At 40.2% G+C, this 26,193-nt stretch overlaps 2 protein-coding genes across 5 annotated transcripts in view; both read right to left on the bottom strand.

Moving 5' to 3' along the window:
- Positions 1-7,213: 7,213 nt before the first annotated feature.
- Positions 7,214-16,938, bottom strand: TM2D3 (TM2 domain containing 3). 2 transcript variants are annotated; one of them, XM_007990591.3, is made up of 6 exons: positions 16,810-16,938; positions 16,259-16,336; positions 14,561-14,718; positions 11,274-11,448; positions 9,631-9,706; positions 7,214-7,536 (listed from the first exon to the last, which is right to left on the bottom strand). In XM_007990591.3, the coding sequence occupies exons 1-6, from the start codon at positions 16,898-16,900 to the stop codon at positions 7,371-7,373; spliced, it is 744 nt and encodes a 247-aa protein (XP_007988782.1). In that variant the 5' UTR covers positions 16,901-16,938; the 3' UTR covers positions 7,214-7,370. The 2 variants fall into 2 exon arrangements, with proteins under 2 accessions (XP_007988782.1, XP_007988783.1); XM_007990592.3 differs by lacking the exon at positions 16,259-16,336 and having other exon boundaries at positions 16,810-16,937.
- Positions 16,939-18,513: 1,575 nt separating this feature from the next.
- TARS3 (threonyl-tRNA synthetase 3) overlaps positions 18,514-26,193 on the bottom strand; it is an 80,907-nt gene continuing 73,227 nt past the window's right edge. For all 3 annotated transcript variants that reach the window (XM_007990599.3, XM_007990600.3, XM_073012962.1), the window contains 4 exons: positions 25,273-25,377; positions 21,490-21,562; positions 20,626-20,740; positions 18,514-19,326 (listed from right to left, as the gene is read on the bottom strand). In XM_007990599.3, the coding sequence (XP_007988790.1) occupies positions 19,178-19,326; positions 20,626-20,740; positions 21,490-21,562; positions 25,273-25,377 (442 nt within the window). In that variant the 3' untranslated portion in view covers positions 18,514-19,177. The remainder of the gene's footprint in view (positions 19,327-20,625; positions 20,741-21,489; positions 21,563-25,272; positions 25,378-26,193) is intronic.

The raw sequence follows: 26,193 nt of genomic DNA, 5'->3' as shown, positions 1-26,193 counted from the left end.
ATAGAGATTGTAGTGAACTGAGATCGTGCCCTGCACTCCAGCCTGGGGAACAGACCAAGACCCTGTCTCAGTAATAATAATAATAATATAAATCTTTTGACTAAAAGGAATTCAAAAGTGAAATTATAAAATACTCTAAATTGTACACAATAGAATTTGTGAAATGTACATCGAAGTTCAGAGGGAAATTTATAGCATTACTTACAATACTTATATTAGAAAGGGAGAAATGTCTCAAATTAATGACCCAAGCATCTACCTTAAGAAGCTAGTGGGATAAAAGGAATACGGTTTGCAATCAGTGAGCATTTTTTATATTTAGTGATTAAAATCACAGCCTGGCTACTATCAGGACCATTTTTCACTTTCTCAGCATGAATTCACTCTATCACATTTCTTTTGCTGTGAAGTAAATTCTTTGATCAGAAGCAATCTTGTGTGAAACATTGAATAAAGCTAGAGAAGACAAATCCATGTTCAAAGTAAGTGTCTGTTCCAGTGTGGACAAATCAACGTCCCTGCTTGATGGGAGGGATTCAGTGGAATCATGTCTTTGTGCTTATATTTTTGTGCACAAGAATATGACATGCTTCATGAAAGGAAGAACTCGCTTAGTGCTAAATCCCCAGGGCTTAGGAGGGTGCATGCCATATAGGGGCTCAGTACTTTTGCTGAATGAAGAAATACACTTAAGTGTTCTATAGCACAAAGGTTTTGCAGGGGCTTTTCTTCTGTTTCTTGGATTACATTTTCCTCAAAATGAACTCTTCATCTTTCTTTTGCAGACTGTTTCTTCCTGCCTTTCCAGTCGTCTGGGTTTTTCTCTCATTCCCCTTCTATCATAGGTATGTGCGATTGCTGAGTCGTTTCTTTTTTTAAAGACCACTTTATTGAGAAGTAATTTATATGCTGTAAAGGTTATCAACTTGAAGTGTAACTGGCTTTCTTCCCTTAGCACCATGTTTTTGAGGTTTATTCATGTGATGGTGTGTATCAGTTCTTCATTCCTTTACATGATGAAATAGTATTCCATTATATGAATGGACTACATTTTGTTTATGCATTATTCATCAGTGGGACATTTGGGTTGTTTCCGCTTTTTGACTATGAATAATGGTGCTGTAAACAAGTTTTTTACCGTATGTTCTAAAACCTAAAATCACAATAGATAGGCTCTCTAAAGAAGGAGTTTATCTGGGATTAGCAGGGGATTGCAATCCAAGATACCCATGCCACAATGAACCAAGAAACACCTGAAGACCCTGGGGTCAAGGCAAACTTTTCCAAAGACAAAAAGGAGAAAGTCATGTAAGCTGCTTTGAAACAAAAACTATTGACTGTTGAAGCTCATAGCTCCTCATTGGCCACTCTGGCTGTTGCTGGGGAGCTGTCTTCTCAGAAGCAGCTTAACATGGAATTTTTATGGTTTCCAGAGAGTCCTTGTAATAGTTCTTATCATAGGCACATGTGTATGAGTACTCCTCCTTCAGGGACTCCTGGATCCATTTTGCTAGGGTTTGACGTAAGTGACCCCATTTTGGTGCTGACAACTTTCACAACATATCTCCACTTCTGTTGGGTGTATACCTAGAAGAAGTTTTGCCAAGTCACATGGTAACTCTATGTTTAACACTTTTATGAACTGCCAGACTGTTTTCCTGGGCAGCTGCATCACTTTACATCCCCACCAGCAACATATGAAGGTTCCAGTTTCTCCACATTCTCATCAATACTGGTTATTGTGTTTTTTCTCTTTTTTTTTCTTTTATTTTTTAGAGACAGCGTCTCGCTCGGTGGCTCAGGCTGGAGTGCAGTGGTGCGGTCACAGTGTCGATGAAGAGTCCAACTCTAAAGTATTTGAAGAGATTTATTCTGAACCAAATATGAGTGAGGCACACTATCAAGAGGTCCTAAGAACATGTGCCCACGGTGGTCCGGCTACAGCTTGAATTTATACATTTTAGGGAGACATAAGACACAAATTAATACATGTAGGATGTCGACTGGTTCCATCTGGAAAGGCAGGACAGCTCGAAGCAGGGGCTTCCAGATCATGGGTAACTTCAAGGATTTTCTAACTGGCAATTGGTTGAAAGCATTATTGTCTGTAAAGACCTCTAATCAACAGAAGGGTGTGTCTGGGTTATGCTAAGGGACTGTGGAGACCAAGGTTCTTATCATGCAGATGAAGCCTCCAGGTTGTGAGCTTCAGAGAGAGTAGATTGGAAATGTTTCTTAGACTGAAAAAGGTGCCAGATTTGTGACTGATTCTCTGCTGTGTCAGGGAAAAGACCTGGAAAGGGAAGGGGACTCTGCAGAATGTAGATTTTCCCAAGAGACAGCTATGCAGGGCCATTTCAAGATATGGCAAAGAAATGTATTTGGGGTTAAAATATTTTGATTTCTTTATCTGTCATGTGACGTTATGCCAGAGTCAGGGTGGAAAGTAAGCCACCTCATATAGGGTTAAAGAAATTTGCGTTGAGATTTTATGATTTATAGGGTGCAACTCCCCAGTCCCTTAGATAGGAATTTGGACAAGAGGGAAAAGGTCAGAGTTTAGTCCTCAGTAGCTAACTGGAACTCCACCTCCTGGGCTCAAAGATCGCTCCCACCTCAGCCTCCCAAGTAGCTGGGACTACAGGCACACACCTGGATTTTTTTTTTTTTAGAGACAGGTCTCACTATGTTGTGCAGGCTGGCAGGCTGATTAAGAATTCCTTTTATTATAGTCATTCTAGTGGGTGGCGAGTCATTTCATTTTGTTCTTGTGTAAAAGGACAACTTCATAATATGTGAACAAATTCCCTTGGTTTTCTCTTTGAGCATTTTGCAAGTTGTATTTTGGGTTCTATTCTACATTCCGTGACCTGATAGCTAGGGGTGAGGCAGGGAAAAGCTCAGCTGAGACTGTATCTTTGCTAGAATATCTGGTCTCTGGTTTCTTGACTAAGATTTTCTAAATGTCCTGAATGAAAGTTTTCTTCCCAGGGAGTGATGCAATGACCCGTGGGTGTCACCCTAGGCTTCAGATCCTTTGTCTGGTTCAGCAGGGAACCCCTGAACCCATCAGAGTCCCTCCTGTTTGTTCACAAGCCCTCTCTCACTGGTCTCTTTCCAGCAGCCCTTTTCACTTCCCCCAGCAGTAACAGGAGAAAGATATAGATACCTCTCTTCTCCCAATTAACCTATTTTTCTCACCGGTGAGACCTTTTTTTTTTTTTTTTTTTTTTGGAGACAGAGTTTCACTCTTGTTGCCCAGGCTGGAGTACAATGGTATGATCTCGGCTCACAGCCGCCTCTGCCTCCCAGGTTCAAGCAATTCTCCTGCCTCGGCCTCCCGAGTAGCTGGGATTACAGGCACCTGCCACCATGCACGGCTAATTTTTTTGTATTTTTAGTAAAGATGGGGTTTTGTCATGTTGGCCAGGCTGGTCTCGAACTCCTGGCCTCAGGCGATCTGCCTGCCTCAGACACTCAAAGTGCTGGGACTGCAGGCATGAGCCACCGTGCCTGGCCAAAAGTGAGACTTTCTGAGTTTTGCTCCGCCACCAGGGCCATTTGCAGGAGTAATCTTACACACCTGAGCAATAATTTTTTTCCCCTGTATTCACCATTTTTTTTTTTGACATTTTTGGCATTTGGCTGTATCCTTTTGCTTGTTTGCTGTGGAGTTTCCTTTGTTTGGTGGTTTTGGGCAGGAAGGAGGTGCTGGCTTTTACTGTAGTGTGTTCATCATTTAAGTGTTTGAGAAGGGAGATGCTGTAATCCAGCTGCACTCTACTGCTTTAAAAATTCTCAGCAATACTTTTAGGTGTTTAGTTTACTCCCAGCAATTCCTCCTTACTCATTCATCAAACTCCTACTCACTGTGCACCTGCTGAGCTCCAGCAGCGAACCAGAGCCCCGCCTTCATGGAGCCTTAGTAAATTATGTCCACATGTCTCCATCAAAGCTTATTTTGCATAAAAATGATGTTGTGTTTATGGAAGATGAAATATTCAATACTTTACATTTAAGAATTTAGATCAAACTTGCCTAGGTTACAAAATTAACCAGTAGGTCTAATGTATAGCATGAGGACCATAGTTACTACATTATAAATTTGCTGAGTAGATTTTAAGTGCTCTTACCATGAAAAAAACTTATACAATGTATATATGATAAAAGTTAAAAAAATGTATATACCCTCTAACATTCATGTGACACTTCATACTCTACCAAAAGTGCAGAATAGAGGGGAGGCTTTAGAGCAGGAGTGGAGGAGTCTGCCTTCATTTTTCCTGGGTGTTTTTTTTTTTTTTTCCTTTTAATGCATATTCTGCTTATGTAGTGCCTTCATTTTTAGGCTTTTTTCAATGTTGTATTTGAGAAGCTGCATCAGGTACAGCTCATTTTCCACTCATTGCTTACAGGATGAATTAAAATCATTTGCATATTCCTTAGCTGATGATATGCCCAAAATAAATGCAAGTCTGGCATAAGGTATTAAAAAAAAAAAAAAAAAAAAAAAGTAGAGAGAAATGAAGTTGTGTGGCATAGAGAAGATATTTTTACATTTTAAAATTTGAAGCATAAGATCTTTGAAAAAATCTTTTTATAAGCACTATAAACCAGAGTTGTTCCTCAGCAATTTGCAGAAATCAGATCAACATGGTGTTACAGACAAATATTTACTTGAAGCCAATTTCTGTATATTATCTCCCTGCAGGCACCTCAACTGCCAATTCCTGGAATTGTACACAGTCCCTTCCAAACCTTCAAGACACCCATGGCATGAACTCAGCAAATAAACAAGAGCCTCTGTGTGCAAGGCATTGTTCTAGGGACAATGGAGGTGATAGAAACAAATAACCCAGTACCTTCCCATGAGGCATTACTGGGGTGAATGAAAGAGTGTTGACAGAGCAAGGTAGAGATTCTTAAGGGGAAATCAGGACAGATGGCAGGCTGTAGTGATAAATTCTGAATATCTAGAGAACCATCAATAGAGGATGGTTGACTGATACGGTTCCCAACCTGTGTGAACAGGATGGCTATCTAATCATATCCCTTGGTCAGAGCCCATAGCTCACACAGGATGGACTGAGTATTTGTGTCCTTTCCACCCCAAATTCACATGCGGAAATCCTCACCACCATGATGATGGCATCAGGAGGTGGGACCTTTGGGAGGTGATTAGGTCATGAGGGTGAGCTCTCAGGATTGGGATTAGTGCCCTTATAGAAGAGGCCCCAGAGAGATCTTCCCTGCCTCCACCACGTGAAGATGTGAGAAGTTATGAGGAAGAAGGCCCTCACCAGATACTAAATTTACCAGCACCTTCATCTTGGACTTTCTAGCCTCCAGAACTCTAAGAAATAAATTTCTGTTGTTAAGCCACCCCGTTTATGGTATTGTTATAGCAGTCCCGAAAATCTAAGACAACAGAGGAATAGAATCTGACGCACAGACTTCAACAAAGGCCCATGGGATTTGCTACAAGAGATTGCACCCACATTCCCTGGTGCCCTCTGAAAGTATAGTTTTATTTTGCAGTTTCTTTTTGGGGCTGTGTAGGAGTTCATCGTTCATAAATTTGTTTGCACTGTATTTGAAAATCTTTTCATATTTCCTGCTAGTTCTGTCTCAGGCCATCCGCTCTATGAAGTCCTTGATCAGAAGCCTTCCTGAGTGGCTTACATCCTTTAGGTCCCAAGGACTATGCCCTTGTGCAAACTTTTTAGGATTTGGGAACGAGTTCATTCATGTCTCCTTTCATGGATTCTGAATCTTTGAGCTTTCCCCTCTCAAACACTGCAGTTTCATTATCCAACTCAGGCCCCAGAGCCACAAAAATGGTTAATCAAGGTGTTACCTATTTCCACCAGTGTCAATGCATACTTCCTACTAATTTCCCACTGACTCCTCCCTGGCTCCACCTTGCATAGTTGCTCAACAGGGAAGTATTAGATTCTCTTCTACATAGAGCTACGTAAGGAGACTCAGGGGATATTTTTATTACAGTTAGGAAAGGGGCTGCTTCTTGAAGAAGAGACCCTCATCTAAAGAAACACCTCCTCAATCAACAGTTTCACGGATACAAAAAAGTGTGTATTTGCTCTCAGAAAGAAAGGTCCACATAAACCAGCTTACTCCCATCCTGAAGCACTGCTCATGCTCTGTGACAAGTTCCTCGTAAAACAAAAAACAAAAAACCAAACAAGCAAAAAAAACAATTTAAGAGTGGCTGTTTCTGGAAAGAGAGAGGGGAAGCAAATGTAATGGGGATGCGCCACCTAGTGATCAGAGATGGAACCTGTCACTCAACTAAGCAAAGGGCTGTGCTTCATAAGAACAGCAAGTGATCACTCAAGTGATTTAATTCACCTTTCAGATAAACTGAAATCAAAAAATCATCTGGTGAATGAAATATGCAGATATTTTATAGCTTCTAGATATGATATATGGTTAACAGTCTTCTGGCTAATACATACAAGTGTTTAAAAAGCAGTAACTCAGATATCAATATTTGAAAGAAAAAATGCTAAAAGTTTTTAAATGTTTCAAAAGCGAACTTGAGTAAAAATCTTTATGAATAACTGGGTTTTTTCCCCCAATAAAGGGTCTATCACAGATCTATACTCAAAAACATTTACCTATTTCCACTGTGTCAATAAACCAGCCAACTATGACTCTGTTAGAATGGAGTAATGCCCTGAAAAATAAAAATATTATTCTTAACAATAAAAGTAAGTTGTAATGATTATTCCAGATTATATTTAATATAGAAAATCAGGCCCACAATATTTCTTAACTTGTAATTTTATTAATTTTTCAGTACTCTTACCTTTTATATACTACTAAGAAAATTTAAACCATAACTAAACATTCTGCAGTTTAATTCAAATTTTCATATATACAGACCAGACTGCACACTCACACTGCAAATCTTACACAAGACTGAAGTCGGGCCAAACAACTTCAATTAGCAACAATAAAAACACTTTCCGCTCCCTGCAATCATAGCTTAAAGGCTTTGCAAGGCAGATTACATTTGAGCTGGAGATACAAGTGATGTAGTTTGACTTGAGCAATACAAAACAAAAGTCATAGGAATTAAATGGATTTTCAATCACTGTAGAATTCATTCTCTTGGCTTAAGTACGTTTTAATTTTTTCACAGAAAAAAATATATTTCAGGCAAATAAAAACAAATTCCAGATTAGCACAGTTCAGTGTTTCATTTCTTTATTTTACCTTTATGAAGGCAAACAAAGTACAGATGCTGTACATTAAAAACATAGAAATATATCACTCACACCACATCAATTCCTATGGACAAAAGGGCTTTTTCTAAGCACTGCTCCTTTCTGAAGCACATACCACACTTAAATGTACAAAGAGCCATCTGCTGGTCCAACGTAGCCAACTCCAATTAGCAGGACGTCTATCAGCGTCCATATTCCCAGACCACCGAAGCTGAAGAGCTTGCCGAGGCCTTCTCGCCACTGGCCCAGGTAGAAACGGTCTGCTCCAAACCCACCGAGGGTGATGCTGCGATGGCAAACAGACAGGATTCCATGAGACCCGTCCACCCCAACTGTGGCTAGTTATGGTTTAATCGCTGCATTACGTCAGATTTGAGAAAGGACTTCCAATGATCATAGCCCTTAATTGGAACACAAGTGACTATTTCACAAATTGACACCACCAAATGATTATGGGCAGGAAGACTGTTTAAATGTCAAAAGTAAACATATAATTTTTAGCTGTACTAAAAAACTAATTTTTTTCTCTCTCTCTTTTTAAAGTGATCAATCTCATTGCTTTTTAGTCAAAACAAAGCAAAGACCCAGTCTAACAGAAAGTGCACCAACACGGGGTCAGGGCTAGAGTCGGGAGGAGCCCACCACCACCTGGATGACCTGGATCAAGTCGTCCATGTTTTCAGTCTATTTTTTCATTCCTCTCTAAAATCTTAATGTTAGGAAGAGGTGATTTTTAAGGATCTTTTAAATTCTAAAATCTAATAATACTGAAACAATATTATGGAAAATTTCTAAACATATATAACAATAAAAAGTAAAGAGAACAGTACTCATGACTCAGCTCCAATAATCAACACTTGGCCAGCCATGTTTCATCAAAACTCTCCCCTTTCCCCTTCAGAGTACCCTGAAGCAAACCTTGGGCATCATCTCATTACAGTGAAGATTTTAAAAGAAACCATGTTGAGTGCTGAGAAGTTTTAATTGTTGAAAATTTGTTATAATATAGTACTGTAAAAGGTTAACAATGTAGGGAAACCAGATTAGGGATATATAAGAACTCTACTATCTTTGCAACTTTCCTGTAAATTAAAATTATTCCAAGTTTCAAACATTTATTTATTTTTTAAAAAGCCAGTTGTTAATTTGAACCATTGTCAGCAATGGTTACTAATCTTTTTTCTGAGACAGAATCTTGCTCTGAGGCTGGAGTGCAGTGGTGCAGTGCCAGCTCACCGCAGCCTCCTCTTCCTCAAGTGATCTTCCCATTTCAGCCTACCACGCAGCTGGAACCACAGACATGCACCACGATGGCCGGCTTTTGTACTTTTGGTAGAGACGGGGTTTCGCCACGTTGGCCAGGCTGGTCTCGAACTCCTGATCTCAAGCAATCTGCCCGCCTCGGCCTCCCAAAGTGCTGGGATTACAGGTGTGAGTCATTGCACCCGGCCTATCTTATTTTTGTGAATCTCATTTTCTACCCTGGTGTCCTCTTTTACTTTTCACTTATGCGTTTCCTGCCAGGCAAGATCCTTCTTTCCTCAGCCCAAATTCTAATGCAGTGGTTCTCAGCAAGGGGCAATTTTGTCCCCTAGGGGACACCTGGCAACATCTGGAGACACACTCTCACAACTGCAGGGGACGGGGGGTTTGCTACTGACAAGTAGTAGGTAGAGGCCAGTGATGCTGCTAAACATCCTACTATGCACAGGACAGCCCCAAGACAAAAAATCATTCAGCCCAAAATGTCAGCAGTGATGAGGCTGAGAAATCCTGCTCTATGGCTGCAATGCTGCAGGCCTCAGGGTCTCAGGCACGAACTCAAAACTTCAACTGTAGGCAGCATAACCTTTTCACTGATCAGTTAACCAGGGTCTCACCTGCTCTTCCCTTTAGTGGGAAGAATTGCTACAATTTCTTAAAGTACTGTTGAGAAGTTAAACAGCACATTTCTATGTAAGAAATATAAGCCTATAATTATCTCAGATGGTGGTAATTTTTAATGTTTTTGTCATTTTCATTTTTCCAGTTTTCAGTGTTCAGCATGTATTACTTTTTATAATAAGTTATTTGAAATCAAAGATACACATCATAAAACTGCCGATTTTAGATAGTCCCCAGCATTTTACTGATTCACAGTACATTCAGAACGGGAAACTCAATGTGCAGGCACCTTGGGAGAAAAGCTAACATGCCTGCCAGTCAGCTCCACGGGGCTACTGGTCTGATCACCTAAACTCTTCCAGCAGTTTCCTAGAATCTAACACACGTGGTAGGATCTGAGAGAAGAATGAAGTGGACTGAGCTCAATGTCTGGAAGATTCCACCAAACCCAAAGAAATCTAAATGGCCTTTTAAACTTACTAGTAACAAAGCTTACCTTAGAGCCAGAGCAGTAGACCACTTATAGCCTCCAGTCCAATTGCAATATAGCATTTTGGGAAAAGTACGGTTACCTTAAAAAAAAAAAAAAAAAAAAAAAAAGAGAAAGAAAAATACAGGGTATAAAAATACTCTCAGAAAGACTTAATTATAACAAATGGCCTCAAAATTTAAAATGTGAAAAGTCAACCCTCTTTACAGTAATACATGTTGAAGTGAAGAGTACAAAGCCCTTACCATCTATCTGTACAGATGTAATATTTAAATTAGCTAAGTTAGGATTACAACGTGAAGAACATGAAATGCTCAACCACGTATCAAGACTTACGGGGAAGTTACAAGGATATAAGACAGTGTGGTCCTGAGGCATAAGAATCACCCAATAGGAAAAGAAGAGAAAGTCTAGAACCAGAAACATACAGACACTTCATGTATGACAGAGGTAACACACGGATCAACAGGGAAGAGTTGAGACAAGTGGCCATCCATGTGGGGGGACAATTAAAGTTGAATCTACCTCACACCATCTACCAGGACCAATTCCAGGGGGATTCTAAACCTAAATGTGAAATGTTAAACTTATAACTTTCAAAAGAAAATGTAGCAAATTGTCTTTATAAACCTGGGGTAGAAAAAGATTTCTTAAAACCACAACGAAAAAAGACTAACTCTAATAACTTAAAGTAATTATATTTTTAAAGTTTTGTTTATGAAAATATACAATAATGTAAAAAAAAAAAAAATCAAAATCTGGGGGAGAGTTTCAGGGACAGCACAGGTAATATCCAAAATATAAAAGAAGTCTAGAAAACTTTTAAGACTAAATTTAAGAATAACAATTCTTGGAGATAATATGGATCATTAGGAATAGTTATATAGCACGGGTGGGAATGTAAGTTAATACAGCCATTTAAAGAGTAACGCACACTGGAAAGTACATGCTAAAGAAGCTCTTGCACATGTGCCATCAGGAGACAGGCAAAGAAATTTTAAGAATCACAACAGCAAAAAACAGCACATAACCAATATATTGGAGAATAAACTGTGATACAATCTTAAAATAGATTATTACACAGAAGTAAAATAAAGAAAGAAGTCATATGGATGAATCATAGAGCCATAATGTTGACAGGAAATAAGTCCCAGAAGAGCACATAGCCTGAAATCATTTTATACAGTTCTAAAACATGCATTATTGAATATTTTTGGTACTATTATTTTATTACATATATACAATAAAACTATAGAAAAAATTTAAAAGAAAGTGAAATAAGTTTAAAAGGATGGTTACCTTGGAAGAGGAGGCAGAGCAACCAGGTGAAGGCAAGCACTCAGGTGGCTGCAATGGTATTGGTGCTGTTTTCATTGTTATTTTGGGTAAAAGGCAATTACTGTGTATTACGCTTTATACTTCACATATTTTTCTTATTTTATCAAATATTACATTTAAAAAGAGAATTGCAGTTTTCTGGATGCTTTACTTTAGTATGTTGAGTTTATTGATGATGCTTGGCACATCTAAAAAGCTGTGGATACATGTTTCTAATTAAGTAATTTAACTCTCAAATTTCTGGTTAAAGTCCCTTTAATCAACTTAGAGAAAAACTCTTTGTTGACAAATGTCCTTGACCTCTGACTCACCCAAGCAGTGGACGTGGTCCCGCACCGTGCAGTTGGCAGGGTAGCGCTGCCGAGGACAGGACACCGTCATGCAGCTGGTGGAATTGGTACACTCGTAATCTGTTTCAGGAAGCTGCCAGCAAAATCTGCAAGTCATGTTAATGATGAAGTTCTTTTGGGATTTGAAGTCTTGATCCTATGTAGCAAATGACACAAAACTCATCAATCACAATGGTGTAGTGTGTTAAGATGTCAGTAAGACTACACAGTCACATGGCACAAAATTCCTAAAACGCTTGCATTTAGGACCTAGAGTAAGTACCAGAAAAAGTTGCCAAAACAATATGTATGCAAAACAAATGTATATGATGTGACCCCATAATCATAAAAATACACACCCAAATATATGTACCTAAGGAGAAAAAAAACTAGATAAATTCACATCAAAATAGCAAAGGTTATTTCAGGGTGATAAATTTCGTAACTTTTGCTTAGCTAAATTTTTCATAGTAAATGTGTACTTTTATAATGCAGACAAGAGGAGAATTTATTTTAGAAAGTCGCAATCACGGATGGCTGGAAGGAACTGATGAATGCATTTGTTGAAGGTCACTGAGCTTCAAGTGAGGAGTGGAATCCAGGTTCCTCAACTCCAGCCTGATGCTTCTGTAAAGGTTAACACACCGCCTTGCTTCCGAGTTGCCAACCTTCCCTAACATCTCCTACCTTGCACAGCCTGGCAACTCAGGGTTGTTACAGCTGCTCGTACCACCAGGGCATGTGGCATGTTTAATCCAGAGGCAGCCCAACTCAGAAGCACCACATGATGTGTGGAGGGTCAGTGAGTGTTCACTGGTGGCCAGAGATTTTTTTCATTCCAATTTCAAAAGCCATTATTTTGTATTCTGCTTACAAAAGTACCATGTTCTTTGTATGTTACATATTTGAAGATTATAGACAAAAACCTATAGGTGTTCAGAGCTAACCACTTTTAATCTTCTTTACGTTTCTTCTATGTGTATATTTATAAATTTACTAAAATGGAATTATACTGAAAGCACTTTGTAGTCTTTTTACTCTACGTGACATTACATTGTAATGCATATTTTTCAAAATCATTTTTATGTGGTCAATCATCTCTGGAAGCATCATATATATACATGTATGCATATATATATACACACACACATACACACACACATTATTTTTTTTCTTTTTTCTTTTTTTGAGATGGAGTCTCGCTCTGTCGCCCAGGCTGGAGTGCAGTGGTGCAATCCCAGCTCACTGCAACCTCTGCCTCCCAGGTTCAAGTGATTCTCCTGCCTCAGCCTCCTGAGTAGCTGGGATTAGAGATGCACATCACCACGCCCAGCTAATTTTTGTATTTTTAGTAGAGATGGGGTTTCATCATGTTGGCCAGGCTGGTCTCAACCTCCTGACCTCAGGTGATTCACCTGCCTCGGCCTGCCAAAGTAGCTGGGATTATAGGCATGAGCCACCATGCCCACCCATATTTGTTGTTTAACATTTCACAAATTTGCATGTCATTTTTGCACAAGAGCCATCCTATCTGTATGGTTCCAACTTTGGCATATGCACTGATGAAGCAAGTACTATTAATTTTCTTATCAATGCAAAAACCACTTTTTATGGAAAACATTCAAATATGGGTAAGGCATCACTTGATTTAGGCAAAGAGCTGGATCTGTAAAAATATGTTTACATCTGCCTATTTTCAGTGATGTGCCTAAAACACACGTTTTTAAAAATGGTTTTTTAAAAAGTAGGTGACACATGTACACGGTACACATTTCAAGACACAACAGGACAGTGAGAAGTGAGCCGGCCTTGTGTGGCCTGGCCTCTGGGAGCCACTGCCCTCCCCAGGCCAAGTGCCCTCTGTACGTCCAGAGAGAGCTTATTCTACACACAGGCACATTCACGGCATCAACATTTCACGTTCCCCAACACTTCCACTTGATTTTGTATATAAATCAGCACATTATCTCTAGAGCTGTCTAGTTCTTTTTAATGGCTACAATGTGTTTATTCTATTGCATGTGTACCATAAATTAAGCAGTTCTCAGACATTTCACTTCTTTTGAATCTTTTGCTTTAATGAGCAATACAGCTAAAAAGTAAGCATACTTATTTGCATCCATATATAATGATATCTATAACAAATTCCTAGATGTAGAACTGCGAGGTCAACGATTATGTGTGTGTATAAGTTTAACAGATATGGCAAATCACCTGCAAGAGGTTGATCAATTTGATTAACTATTAATAAGATATGAGTATCTGACCCTTATACTCTCATAAACTCAGAGTTAATCAAATTAAAAAAAATTTGCCAATCTGAGGGTTAAAAATGTATTATTTGTATTTAATTATAAGAAAATTTATATATGTTTTTCATGTTATAAATCTATTTGTATTTCCTTTCCTATGAACCACCTGCTCATGTCCTAACACTGTTTTTCTACAAGACTGTCATCTTTTCCATGTGGGTTTTTAGGAAGTGTTTATATATTACTGATATTAGTGTATTATTTGTCACATACGCTAGAAACACTTTTTCCTAGTTTGCCGCGTCTTTTGCCTTTATGCTTTTTTCCTTAGGTCATGCAGAAATCTCCAATTTTTAGTAGTCAAATGTATCAATTCTTTCTTTTATGGCTTCTAAACTTTATTTCATACTTAGAAAAATATTCTCCATTTGGGGATTACAACAACAACTATCTCGTGTTTTCTGTGGTACTTCAGGGTTTCATTCTTCACATTACATCTTTGGACTATCTGGAATTTATTCTGGATAAGACAGGCGTTCCACTTAATTTTGTTCAAGAGAGCTACCAGGCATTCTGGCATTTACTGAATCCATCTTCTCACCACAGACGAACAGTGACCTTCAAAAGCTCATCTATGGCAGAAAGGCATCGCCACCTCCTCTGTACACTAGCTGTCACTACTGAGAACACAGAATCCATCGGAACGAATTAGACTTGCTTCAGATATGCTAGTAGACTGAGATCTTCTCCAGTTCTACAAAGCAACATTTCTGTCAAGCGCATTTCCAGCAGACAACAACTGGCTTGACAGTTATCATTATAACTACAACAGTAGTGAGCTGATATGGAAGGGTCTATTGGGTTTTTAAATTTATTTCTACTTACATACTCAACAGGGCAATCATAAAAGAATGTAAGAATTATTCAGAATATCTTCCCAATGGTCAAGTCTGAATTGTTCTTCTAACTTGAAGTTTACAGTGAATTTATTTAGAATAAGTAAGCTGCAGTACTTACAACACAGGTAACAGATGGTTTCACTGCACAGTCAAAAGTGACAGGCTTCCCATAGATACAGGAGAAATTTGTTGTGCAGTCTATACAGTCTGCAGGAAGTCTGCTACACAAACCATTGCTTGGACACTTCATCACATAAGGTGGGATTTCAGTACTTTCTGTGAGAGGCAAGAGAGAAGCTTATTCTTCTATAACACTGATTCGAATAACAGAGAACCATCTTCTAAGGTTAAGAGACATGATCATTAGCAAGTAGACACTGCGCTGGAATGAGAGAAGCATGGCACTGGAGTCACAGACACCTGCAATTAAAGCAGAATTCTGCCAACAGACAGCTGTGTGACCTGGTGAGCACCACACTTGCAAAACATTACTTCATTCCTGCCTCTCAAGTGGCCGTGAAAACTAAAGGTGCTCATATACAAATAATGCATAGAAAATTCTGGGTATACATTAGGGGCTTAAAAAAAGACTATCATTTTGTAAGCTGAAAAACTAAAACAGTAGGGTTTGTGCAAAATCTTAGAGGAAGTCTGTGGCAAAACTGGAACTAGAACCCAAATCTCTTCATTTCCAATCCAATGTTCTTTTCATCTGAATTCACTAATTTAGAAATGAAGCCACTGACATCCTCAGGGCATCAACTTGAAAATGTCATTATTTCACAAGGGTACTTCGATAAGCCACATTTGCTAATATAATATTTACAGTTTTATGCCACCAAAGTTCAAAATAGTTCTCTATTTTAATGACATCTTCAGTGAGCTGCAACTTATTTCCAACCAACCTCATCAGTGTGCAATATATTTTTACCAACTGAGAGGATCAAAATTTCAAGTATTCCTGAAAAGAAGGGCTTTCAAAAGCCTGCAAGAGTTAAGAACTCTTGTGCTTTCTCTAAAAAGTAATTTGAGTTTAAAATTTAAGTGCACTGCTGTTTTTTACACCCAAATAAGAATCCGTAAAATACCTCTGCCAGTTTCAATTCACTGAAGTAATGTGACTCTAAAGTGATGAAATTAGACTCAAAGCCTCCACCTAGCAAAACAACTAATGCTTGTTTAAAACTGGTCCTACTTTACTCACTGTATTAAGTGAACAATTCTACAAAATACTTTTTTCTTTGATCCCATGACTATGTGGCTGGAAGGTGGACACTTAGAATCACAAAGCAGAAATGACTTTAGGCCGTTAGACCAACCCCATCGCTTTAACGGTGAGGACCAAGGTCCAAAGGGGATAAATAATTTGTTCAAGATCCCAGTAGCAAAACCAGATCTAGATTTCAAGACTCCATCAGTCCCTCTGTAATCCTTCCATTTCACACAGTCCTGGGGGAGCCTTTAATATCCAACATCAGGAACAAGGTTCTAGAAGTAGAGGAAACCTGCTGAAGGGAAAGAAGCACTGACTGAAGGTTATTTTGATGGATGAAGTGGAAAAATAACAGAAATAAGGAAACAAATGAGCGCGGGATTGGAAAAAGAGATGAGGCAGAAACGTCAAAAGGTATCCAAATACCAAGACTATCCACTGAAAATGGCTGTGTATCTGCCCTTAATTCACACCATCTACAATACAATAAAATATTCAAAAATGGAAAGTGACTTCGTATACTAAAGGAAATTTTTATCAAAAACAAAGAGAAACTACTAGATATAAATACACATATTTACCAGAATAGAAAATGTCTAGTACCTGCTGCCCTGGGAACTACTGTGAATGTGCGTGTTGGGCCCGGATCCTTTATTGACTGAGCCAGCGCCTGCGATTGCTCTAAATTTAAGGATCGTACAATTAGAGAAACATGTTATCCCGGGACAAGAAAACCTTGTTTTGTGTGGTTAACACGGCGGGTCTACACCAGGTCAATAAGCTGCTCATGAAAACCTCACGGCTTGGCAGCCAGAAAACACAAAGCTCAGGGACGAAACGTCAACGGGGTAGACAGAGACCGAAGGATGGCATCGCGCTCCAGTTCCGCCTTCCCGGCCGAGCCCCCAAGCGCTCCATCTCCGTTCCAGGGCCCCCGCAGCCGCGATGGGCGGCTCGGTGTCGCCGGAGCGGAGGGACGGCCTCGGGCCAAGAGGCCAGGGCGCCAGAGTCCAGATGCAGCGACATGCCGCCCGGAGCCTGGCACTCGGCCTCCTCCCCGCGTCAGCCTCTGCCCTTGGGCCCGGCCTCCTCGCCACTCCAGGGGCCCTGCTGCCACTCAGCCCCACCGGCGCTGAACCCAGCTTTTGACTCACCACCGCCCGACAGAATGCAGAACTGCGAGAGGAAGAGCAGCACGCGACACAGGGCGCGGAGGCCCCGCAGCGGGCGCACCCCACCTGCCATCTTGCCAGCGCGTGCGCACTTCCAGTCCTGGGGGCGGGCCCTGCGAGGCGGCGCGCGGGCTGATGCGTGGAAGCAGGCGGGCGGGGCGGGGCGGGGCGGGCGCGCCTGGGAGCTGGAGCGTGAACTGGACGCAGGCGCGATGCAGCTCCGTACGGCTGGCGTCTGCGCTTTCGCTGACCCCGCGCTGGTCGCGGGTTTTCTTCGGGTTGCGCCCTCCGGGAGGTCCCCGAGGAGTATGCGAGCCTGGGAGGTTGCTCCGTTTCCACGCGCCCCTCACGCCCTTGGAAGAGGCCTTCACCCCTCCTTCCACTGTAGGAGACCGGTTAAAGGTCATCCGTGGACCGAAATGCACAGCTAAAGCAACCAAGTGCAGAGGCGGGCAAATGTGGGAGGCAGGCCGCTCCAGTGTATGGTCGGATGTCGAGTGCTGGATCTTGTGCGAAGATTCTGAAGACAGTATCGCTTGGCGTTTCATTCTAAAGACTTATTTACAATCGGGGAAGCGGCCCTGGGACGACGGGGACCTGAGGGACCCCTCCCTTGGGGCCAGCGCTCAGGCCTGCCGCGGCTTTCACTTCTGGCCGGCCCTTTGAAGATACGCAGCACTTCCAGAAAGTTCATCTCAGACCTGGAGAAGCAGGATGGCCCGAGGCGCTGGGAATTGAGGGGAGGGTCCAGAGCACAGCCCTGCCTGGGGAAGGTTGGCCGTCTGGGTAGCCGCACTCAGGCCCCAGCTCATGGAGACCCTTGCCAGTTTCTATCACAGCACACCTGGAAGGAACGTGCTGGTGACATGTGCTCTCCTCCCACCCACGTGCTGCAGGAGCATTTATTCCGGGGTCTTCTGACTACCACCCCCTCACGTGCATGTTTGCTGAATGATTTTTAAAAAAATACATGGAAAAGTGCCTGCACATAAGCCCTGAATGTTAGTTTTAAAAATCGTATCACGGCTGGGCGCGGCGGCTCACGCCTGTAATCCCAGCACTTTGGGAGGCCCAGGCAGGCGGATCACGAGGTCAGGAGATCAAAACCATCCTGGCTAACACGGTGAAAGCCTGGTGGCACGCGCCTGTGGTCCCAGCTGTTTGGGAGACTGAGGCAGGAGACTCGCCTGAACCCGGGAGGCTGAGATCAAGCCACTGCACTCAAGCTGGGCGACAGAGCGAGACCGCGTCTCAAAAAAAAGAAAAAAAAATTGTAAAAAAATCATTTATCATACAATCTGCACGTAAAACAATCGTATCACAATCTGCACGTTATACTACACAAGTCTGATATATATTGTTTTGTTTGCCAACTGTTTCACTGTTCACATCCCTCAGGAAGTTAACTAGATGATCAGTATATTGAAAAGAGATAATTTCTTACATTTCTTTTGAATTTCACAGCATATTGCAAACTAAACAATACTTCTTGTTTGGTAGCTGAATTCTCTGTTGACATAATGCCATTTTAATTCAGTTCTGAGCAAGTAAAGCATACCTCTGTAAAATCTGAAATCCATTTCAGTATATAAATCCATGGAACGTCATCCCATCAAAAGTAATTTAACTCTAGGTGAGCAGCTTAATTGTAGTAGAAGCCCACAGCTGAAATACTGGAAACACTGATGCAATTCATTCGGGAATTTATTTTTTTCTAAAGCTGAACAAAACCTAATTATGAATTAGAAACATTTAAATGGCAACTCTTAACCTATAGTGCAAACACCAGATTCCACAAAACTGAATTCCTTTGTCAGTAATCCAATATTTAGTAGTAGCTGCTGCTTTTGTGGTTGTTGGTTAGTTAAAATTAAGTAATGATTCCAATTTGAAGATAAAGTTTCAGTGTGAATTTTAGTAAAACAGTCATAAAAATACCTGAGACATACTAGAAAATAAGATTTTCCCTCATGTTAAAAAAAAAAAAACTCTGCAGACTTTTATTTGAAGCCCACCTTTTGAAAAGCACAAATCTTAGCCCTAACATTTCATAATCATTTCCTAGTGTTTTGTTTCACTTTTTCAATGAATAATATTTCCCCATTTAAATTTCTCAAGGCATTGATTGCTGGAAAATTTCCCACACGTGCCCTCTGATTGTCCCTGATGGACATCAGTGAATTAAACTTGGTACATGTCAGCTACACATTCATTGTCTCCTTTCTCAGCTGAGCTTGTGAATGAACCCCCATCAAAGGCTCCAAAGTCTTAGAAGTACTAATATGTTAAGAAAAATACATTTTTAAGGGTCAAAACAAAGTTACACAGAAGCAAATATCAGGGAAGGACTTCAAAAGTCCTCCTCAGCAATGAGTGTCCGTGACTTCTTGAGATTCTTCAGTTTATCAATGGCAGAAGTTACTAAAATCTCTCCATGAATTTTGTTGTCTCTTGTTCGCACGTTTACAGCATTATTTATCTTTTCCTTTTCTCCAACCACTGCAGAAAAGAAAGGTAAAGAAATGTATTTTAAATCAGCAATTTGCCAAATGTTAAGTCAGCAGTCCCATGACAAGTTTTTATCAAGTTTTTATTCGTTATTAATAAATATCATCTAATGAGCATTAGGTTCATCCTCTGATAGTTAAGTTTCTTGAGGGAAGGAATGACTTCTGATCCCATCTCTCTATTGTCCACTTGAGAGAACAGCTCTTGTGGTCCTAGGGTGCAAATGAGAGCAGGGAGCTCTTACAGAGTCACTGACTCCACCTGGCATACCTGATGAGGTGGACACCAGACCCATGCGAGTCAGCCAGAATTTTCTGGAATGTGGGTAAAAAGTTTGTTCTCTCTAGTGACCCATATTGTGAGATGAAGCAGGAATCTACAGCCATGCTTCTTGCCATACAGAAGGAGGAAACCAGTCTGCAGACAAGCAGAACAAAGTAGATATTCAAGAGAAGCATAAAGAACCAGAGCGAGACACGAACCAGAAATGGGAAGAAATAGTCCTGGTGAGGGTTGGGCTCCTGATTGCTCTTCTAGTGGTTTGGCTATTTAATTCTACCTTTCATGTCATGGGATACTCCAAGACCCTTCCAATAAATGCTGTCTTTGTCTAAACCAACTTGAGATTTCTGCCACCATAAGAAGCCTGATTTAAACACCACAATACCTACTATGATGTCAAACATTATCAATGAAATGCTGTCAATAGAACAACACTATGCATATTTATTTTGCCTTCTACAGACTCTCAACTTACAGGAAATAGCAATACTATGCCTGCAGTTATATCAGTGTTAGTTTCTCTTAATTTTGGAATCATTTTTAAAGCCTAAATTTTAGATTCTGCATCGAATTAGTCATGTGCTAAAAGGACATTTTACTTTTCATCTAAATCTTTTCCTTTGGATCATTTTAAATTTGGGATCTTTTCTTTCTATTAGTTTAAACTTTCCTAATAAGCCAGAAAAGTGAGGGAAAATATTAGAGGCCTGTGAGGCTGAAATATAAAGTATATAATTCTACTGATGGGATCATTTTCACAGTTGTTTTCATTGTTGGCATGCAATACTAACTATTGCTAGTAAAACTATCCCAGAGGATTCAGGTGAAACTTTATAACTCTTCTTCCAGCAAACAATAAAGAATACCTAGGAACAGCTAAGCCAGGAACACTATGGACTCTTCTTTTTGTATAAGTATTAAGTAGTTGAACCATATTTATTTGGCCTTTTGGAATTGAAGTGAAAAAAAAAAAAAGCATTTGGAAAAATATATACAAACTTAAATTACCCAAAATAAAATTATACTGAGCCAGCTGTGCATTTCGTATTTTCTTATTTAGTGTACAATTATGATCTAAGTCAACGTCAGCCATAAATCCTTCTTCAAAAAATTCACTGGATACCTAGAAGAAAAGGAAACACCTTTATTGTTACATGATGGTCCCTAGCCTCCAAAAAGACCCCTGTTGTTCCCCACTCTTGGTATTCACACCCTTGTATAGTTCCCTGCTCACTATACCAGAGACGGTCTCTGTGACCATAAATAAGTGCAGAAGTGTTGGCACATCATTTCTGAGACTAGTTTATAAAAACCTGCAGCTCCCATCTCTCTCAGATCACTCGCTCTGGGGGAAACCAGCCACCATGCTGTGAGGACATTCAGGCCACTTGTGAAGAAGCCCAGGTGATGAGGAGTTGTATCCACCAACTGTGAGTGAGCTCTGAGGCCTGTAGCCCTGGCCAACAGCCTGACTGCAGCCACAGGAGATGCTCTGTGCCAGAATCCACCAGCTGAGCTGTTCCCAGACCCGGACTCATAGGAACTGTGAGATAATAAATGTTTATTGTTTAAAGCTGCTAAGTTTTGGGGTCACTTGCGATACAGCAACAGATAACATTCTTCCCTAAAAGACCCATGTAGACATGAATACATATGTTTTAAAATACTAATTTCTCAGAAACATTAAGAAATGAAATAGTTCTGATACAGCTGCAGAGACATGATTCATGTGTTACCACCAACTGCTGAAAACATGGTTTAAGTTAATGTGTCAGTTCTGCAATATTTTAAAGCATGAAGGACATTCCAAATTGATGACCTACACAGAATACATGCAAGATTATGATGTACTTTAAACATCTCTGATTTTACCTGAAGTGCATATTTTTCACAAGTTGGCCCCACAGGGATGACCATTACCTGACGAGGAGATAGCCAGAAAGGCCTGAAAAATATATAACATATGTATTTTCAAAGTATAATAATGGTTACTTATTACATGATTTTCAAATAACCAAAGATTCTTTTAAAGACTTCACAAGAGGGCAGTTTCAGTAGAGCAGCATGGAAGAAAACCAAATTATATTAAAGTTTGAAGGCAGCAAAGTAAACAAAAGGATAATTTTGGAATTTTGATAGCACAAGTGTAGGCAGAATGAGCTGGCAGACAGCCCAAAGGGCTGATCATGCACTTACTGTATGCCCCAGCAACTGCACTCCTGGGCACTTGTCCCAGAGAAATGAAAGCATATGTTCACACACGATACTGCACACTAATGTCCACAGCAGCTTTAATCAGCAAAAAAAAAAAAAAAAAAAAAAAAAAGGAACCAACTAATTTATCTCAAAACAACATGGATTGCTTTCAAGGGAATTCCACTGAGTGAAAAGAAGCCTACTTCAAAAGTTTGTGTACTGTATAAATTCATTTATGTAATATTCTTTATATGATAAAATGATGGAGCTAGAGAACACGTTCATGTGTTGTCAGATAAGAGGACAGGGGTGGGATGGTTTGAGTGTGGGGAAAAAAGGGGAGCAGGAGGGAGCCTTATAAGTGATGGAACTGTCCTGTGCCTTGACTGGTGGTATTACACCATCTGTCTATGTGACACAGCTAGATACACATTCAGGCAAATGAGTGCATGTGAGGCTGGTGAAATCTGAACAAGGTTGGTGGATAGTCTCAATGTCTACTTCTTGGTTGTGATACTGTATCTAGTTTTGCAAGATGTTACCATTGGGGAAAACTGGGTAAAGAGTGTGCTGAACCTCTCTGTATAACTTTTTTTTTTTTTTTTTTTGAGATGGAGTCTTGCTCACCCAGGCTAGAGTGCAGTGGCGCGATCTCGGCTCACTGCAACCTTCGCCTCCTGAGTTCAAGTGATTCTCCTGGCTTAGCCTCCTGAGTAAATGGGATTACAGCCATTGCCACCACACCCAGCTAATTTTTGTATTTTCAGTAGAGATGGGGTTTCACCATGTTGGCAAGGCTGGTCTCGAACTCCTGACCTCAGGTGATCCACCCACCTCAGCCTCCCAAAGTGTTGGGATTACAGGTGTGAGCCACCACATCCGGCCTCTGTATAACTTCTTACAATGATGTGTGAACCTACGATTATTTCAAAATACCATTTTTCTAAAAAAAAAAAAAAGATGGCAGGGTAGGTATAAGCAATGTCTGCTGTGGGGCATGTTTGCCTTTTCCCTGTCACAGTGAGTATTTAGTGTGAAAGTGAAAGGATATGCAAAGAGGACTATTTCAGATAGCACTTTATGAATGTGCATATTTATATATTTATTCTCAAATTACAAACACAAAATAATACATGATAAATGGTAAAACACAGAAATACAGGTTATATAATAGAAAGTACATGTTTTCTTTTGAGCTCTGTCCTTACCCCATCCTCAGCCCTACTTCCCTAAAGGACCCACATTTTAGCCATCTTTACTTTTGGCTCCTGGGGAGATTTCCCCACAAGCCTGACTGCTGTCTGAAGTCTGGATGTATGAAGTGCAGGGATTATACCTCAGTCACTGCGACAAAGGGAGGCATGCTCAGTGCACTGGCCCCAACCACCTCCTGTCTCCCTCTCCATCTCCTATTTCACTAGTTCTCTCTCTTTTTTTTTTTTAAAACCACTTTCACTGCAACCATTCTAATGCAAGACACCATCATCTCTCACCTATGGTAAACTGTTTAAAACCAACTGGAAAGAAATATAAACATGTTAACTCATACTCAGGTGGCACACATATTCATATCCATACTTTTGGGTTAACTGTAACTTCAACAGCTTAGAAACTCCATGATACCTAAGTGTATTTCTCTTTGATCACAAAATATCAGGAATATACACAGACTCTCCAGCTACCCAGGACTTTTGGAAGACACTTTGTTTGGGACACTTCCCACCTTATGTTTCCTGCTCAAAAATTTGCTTCCCCAGCCTCGCTGGGCATGAATGCTAGTATGCATGGGTGTGATCTAGGTTCTGCTAATGTATAAACATGGCACTCTGACTTAAGACAGAGTGGAGAAGGAGGCACCACATGGAATCCATTCTGGCAAGGAAGGGTGATGCAGAGACATGGAGCTTTTGGAGGAACTGGTTGCAGTGACCCTAGCAGTATCATCCAGTGCCCAGTGTCCACAATGGGAGCTGCAGGGACTGAGCCCAGCAATCGTAGCAGTGGGGGCAGTAGTTTCTGAAAAGAGAACTAAATTGCATGAGCAGATGCTCAGCCAATTTCTAAAAATGGAATGGGAGGTAGAAATTTCACAGGTGGTTCCTGGTTTGCAGCATTTCCACATACTAGGATGCATCATCACAAGATGTTGTCTGCCAGCTGGTGCCATAACTGCTAGTAAAGCTACTTGCTTCTGAGTGCATGGTGACAGTAGTGAATCCCATAATGTTAGTGCAATGCTTATTTGCTATAAAATCTCTTTCATAGTCAGAAGCACTGTTGTGTTGCTGGCAGCACATAAGTACATATTTGGTGCCACTGGCAGAAGCATGGCAGCAAAGAAGAGCAAAGCAAAATCCACAGAGGGTCTCTCTTCAGTGAGAACGAGACATTGGTCCTTACATGACGAAAGGGATTCAATGTAATCAACTTGCTACAAGACCACTGGCTGTTCCCCCAGGTTATGGTACCATCCTGGGGGATCACAACTGTGATCACTACTGATGGCAACCAGAATCCTCAGAAGAGATGTAGCCAGATGGAACTTACTGAGGCAAAGTCCATATTGTTGAGCCCTTGCATATCCACCAGTGGCCACTTTGCCCATGAGCCACTAAGCAACAACTAGGGAAAAAAAAATAAGCTGATTTTAACAGAATGGGTCCTCTTGTATTAGAATATTGAAAAATTCCTCAACAGTGGGGGCCTTTTGATGGCAATACCACCTCTGTTGGCCCATTCTGAGTGATCATCCACATTTCTGCTTCCCAAATCTATGTAATTCATTTTTCAGTCTAATTACTTCTAGATCTTTGACCTTGTGGCCAAAGCAGTAACTAAAGCCCATGCATCCATGTAGCTCCATACCTCCGGCCATTCTTCCTTCCAGGCAAAAAGGACAACAAGATGCACCACTCAAAATTTTGCACTTTAGGACACTTCCTTTCCCCACTGTCATCCTAATTGGGCTGTGCTGCTAAGTCATCCTCTTTGAGTTTGTGCCATTTATGAATCAGGTTTACATGTTTTTCTTCTCAGTGGCTGTAGGGAACCCCAAAGGCAAACAATATGGGTTGAAGGAAGGATGGCTGGAGGGCAAGAGGTGGTACCTAGGAGTGTGGGTCACATGTTTTCAAGACAGCAACTAGATCTCTGAAGGGCTTGAAATAGGTAAAAAGATAACTTTAATTCTACCGAGTCCCGCAAAAGGTAAATGGTACATTTTTATGCCACTCTCCCTTAGTTTTTGTTTTCTGATCTGGCAAATGGAATAAGAATTCTTTATTTGCTGTTTGGATACTTGCTAATTGTAAGGGAGGAAATGCCCTTTCTTTTGTTACCACTTTTATCTTTTACACATGATGTTTTAATAGAAATATTTTTAAAAAGGAAAAATAAGTAAATTAACAAAAATTAAAAAGAATAATAGACATATAGCTTTTTTTTTCCCATATCACTTACCATTTTCCCCCATAGTTTTCTGAAAGAATGGCTATCATTCTTTCCACTGATCCCAAAATGGCTCGATGAATGATCACAGGTCTCTTCTTATCATCCCCATCCTTACTAAAAAATGAAAATTATACATTTAAGTCTTTTCCTAAGAGTCAATAACTATCTTTTAGCCTTATATTTTGAGAATAGATTTAGATTAGTGATATCAGATATCTCTCCATTAACCTTATTTGTTCTGTGACTGTCTTGTTTTCTCATTGCTTTGTTTCCTAATCTTTTTTCTTTTATTTTAAAAACTTTAATTAGAGAACACTGAAACATATACAAAAGTAGAGAGAACAGTATAATGAACTTCCACATACCCTCTCTCAGGTTCACAAAATGTCAACTCCCAGTCAATCTCATCTGATCTAAATGCACCCCCATTCTTGCCACTATCTCCCACATTATAATCTTCATTTTTAAAATGTTCCTGATATGTGTTCTTGAAGTCCACTGGTCAAATTCCCTGAAACCCTCGTGAGGTATACCTTACATTTAATTATTCCCTCTCCCCCTTAGGAAAAAAAAAATGAAAAAAGCAATGATGAGTTAATTGTAATGAAGTCAGCCACTTCAAGATTTCTGCACAAGTTTCTCAGAAAGATAAATTTCACATTATTGCAACAAATGTAACATGTGACACTTACAAAGTTCTTGTGACAAATTTTTATCTAAAACTTATACCAGATAGCTACTACTAAAATAAATAAAACAAATTTAACAAATAAATAATAAAGTAAAACAAACAAATAAAAACAGAGAAACCCATTCATTAAACCTACTTCAAATGAGTTATAACTGGATATCATCACTGCCAGCCATTTCTGCTAAGAGCCATTGTAAAATAACTGCAGGCAAAACCCTCTGTCTAGACCCTACAGGAAG

This window comes from Chlorocebus sabaeus, chromosome 29, assembly GCF_047675955.1.
Source record: "Chlorocebus sabaeus isolate Y175 chromosome 29, mChlSab1.0.hap1, whole genome shotgun sequence".
Classification (NCBI taxonomy): domain Eukaryota; kingdom Metazoa; phylum Chordata; class Mammalia; order Primates; family Cercopithecidae; genus Chlorocebus; species Chlorocebus sabaeus.
This window is presented reverse-complemented; position numbering and strand designations above follow the sequence as displayed.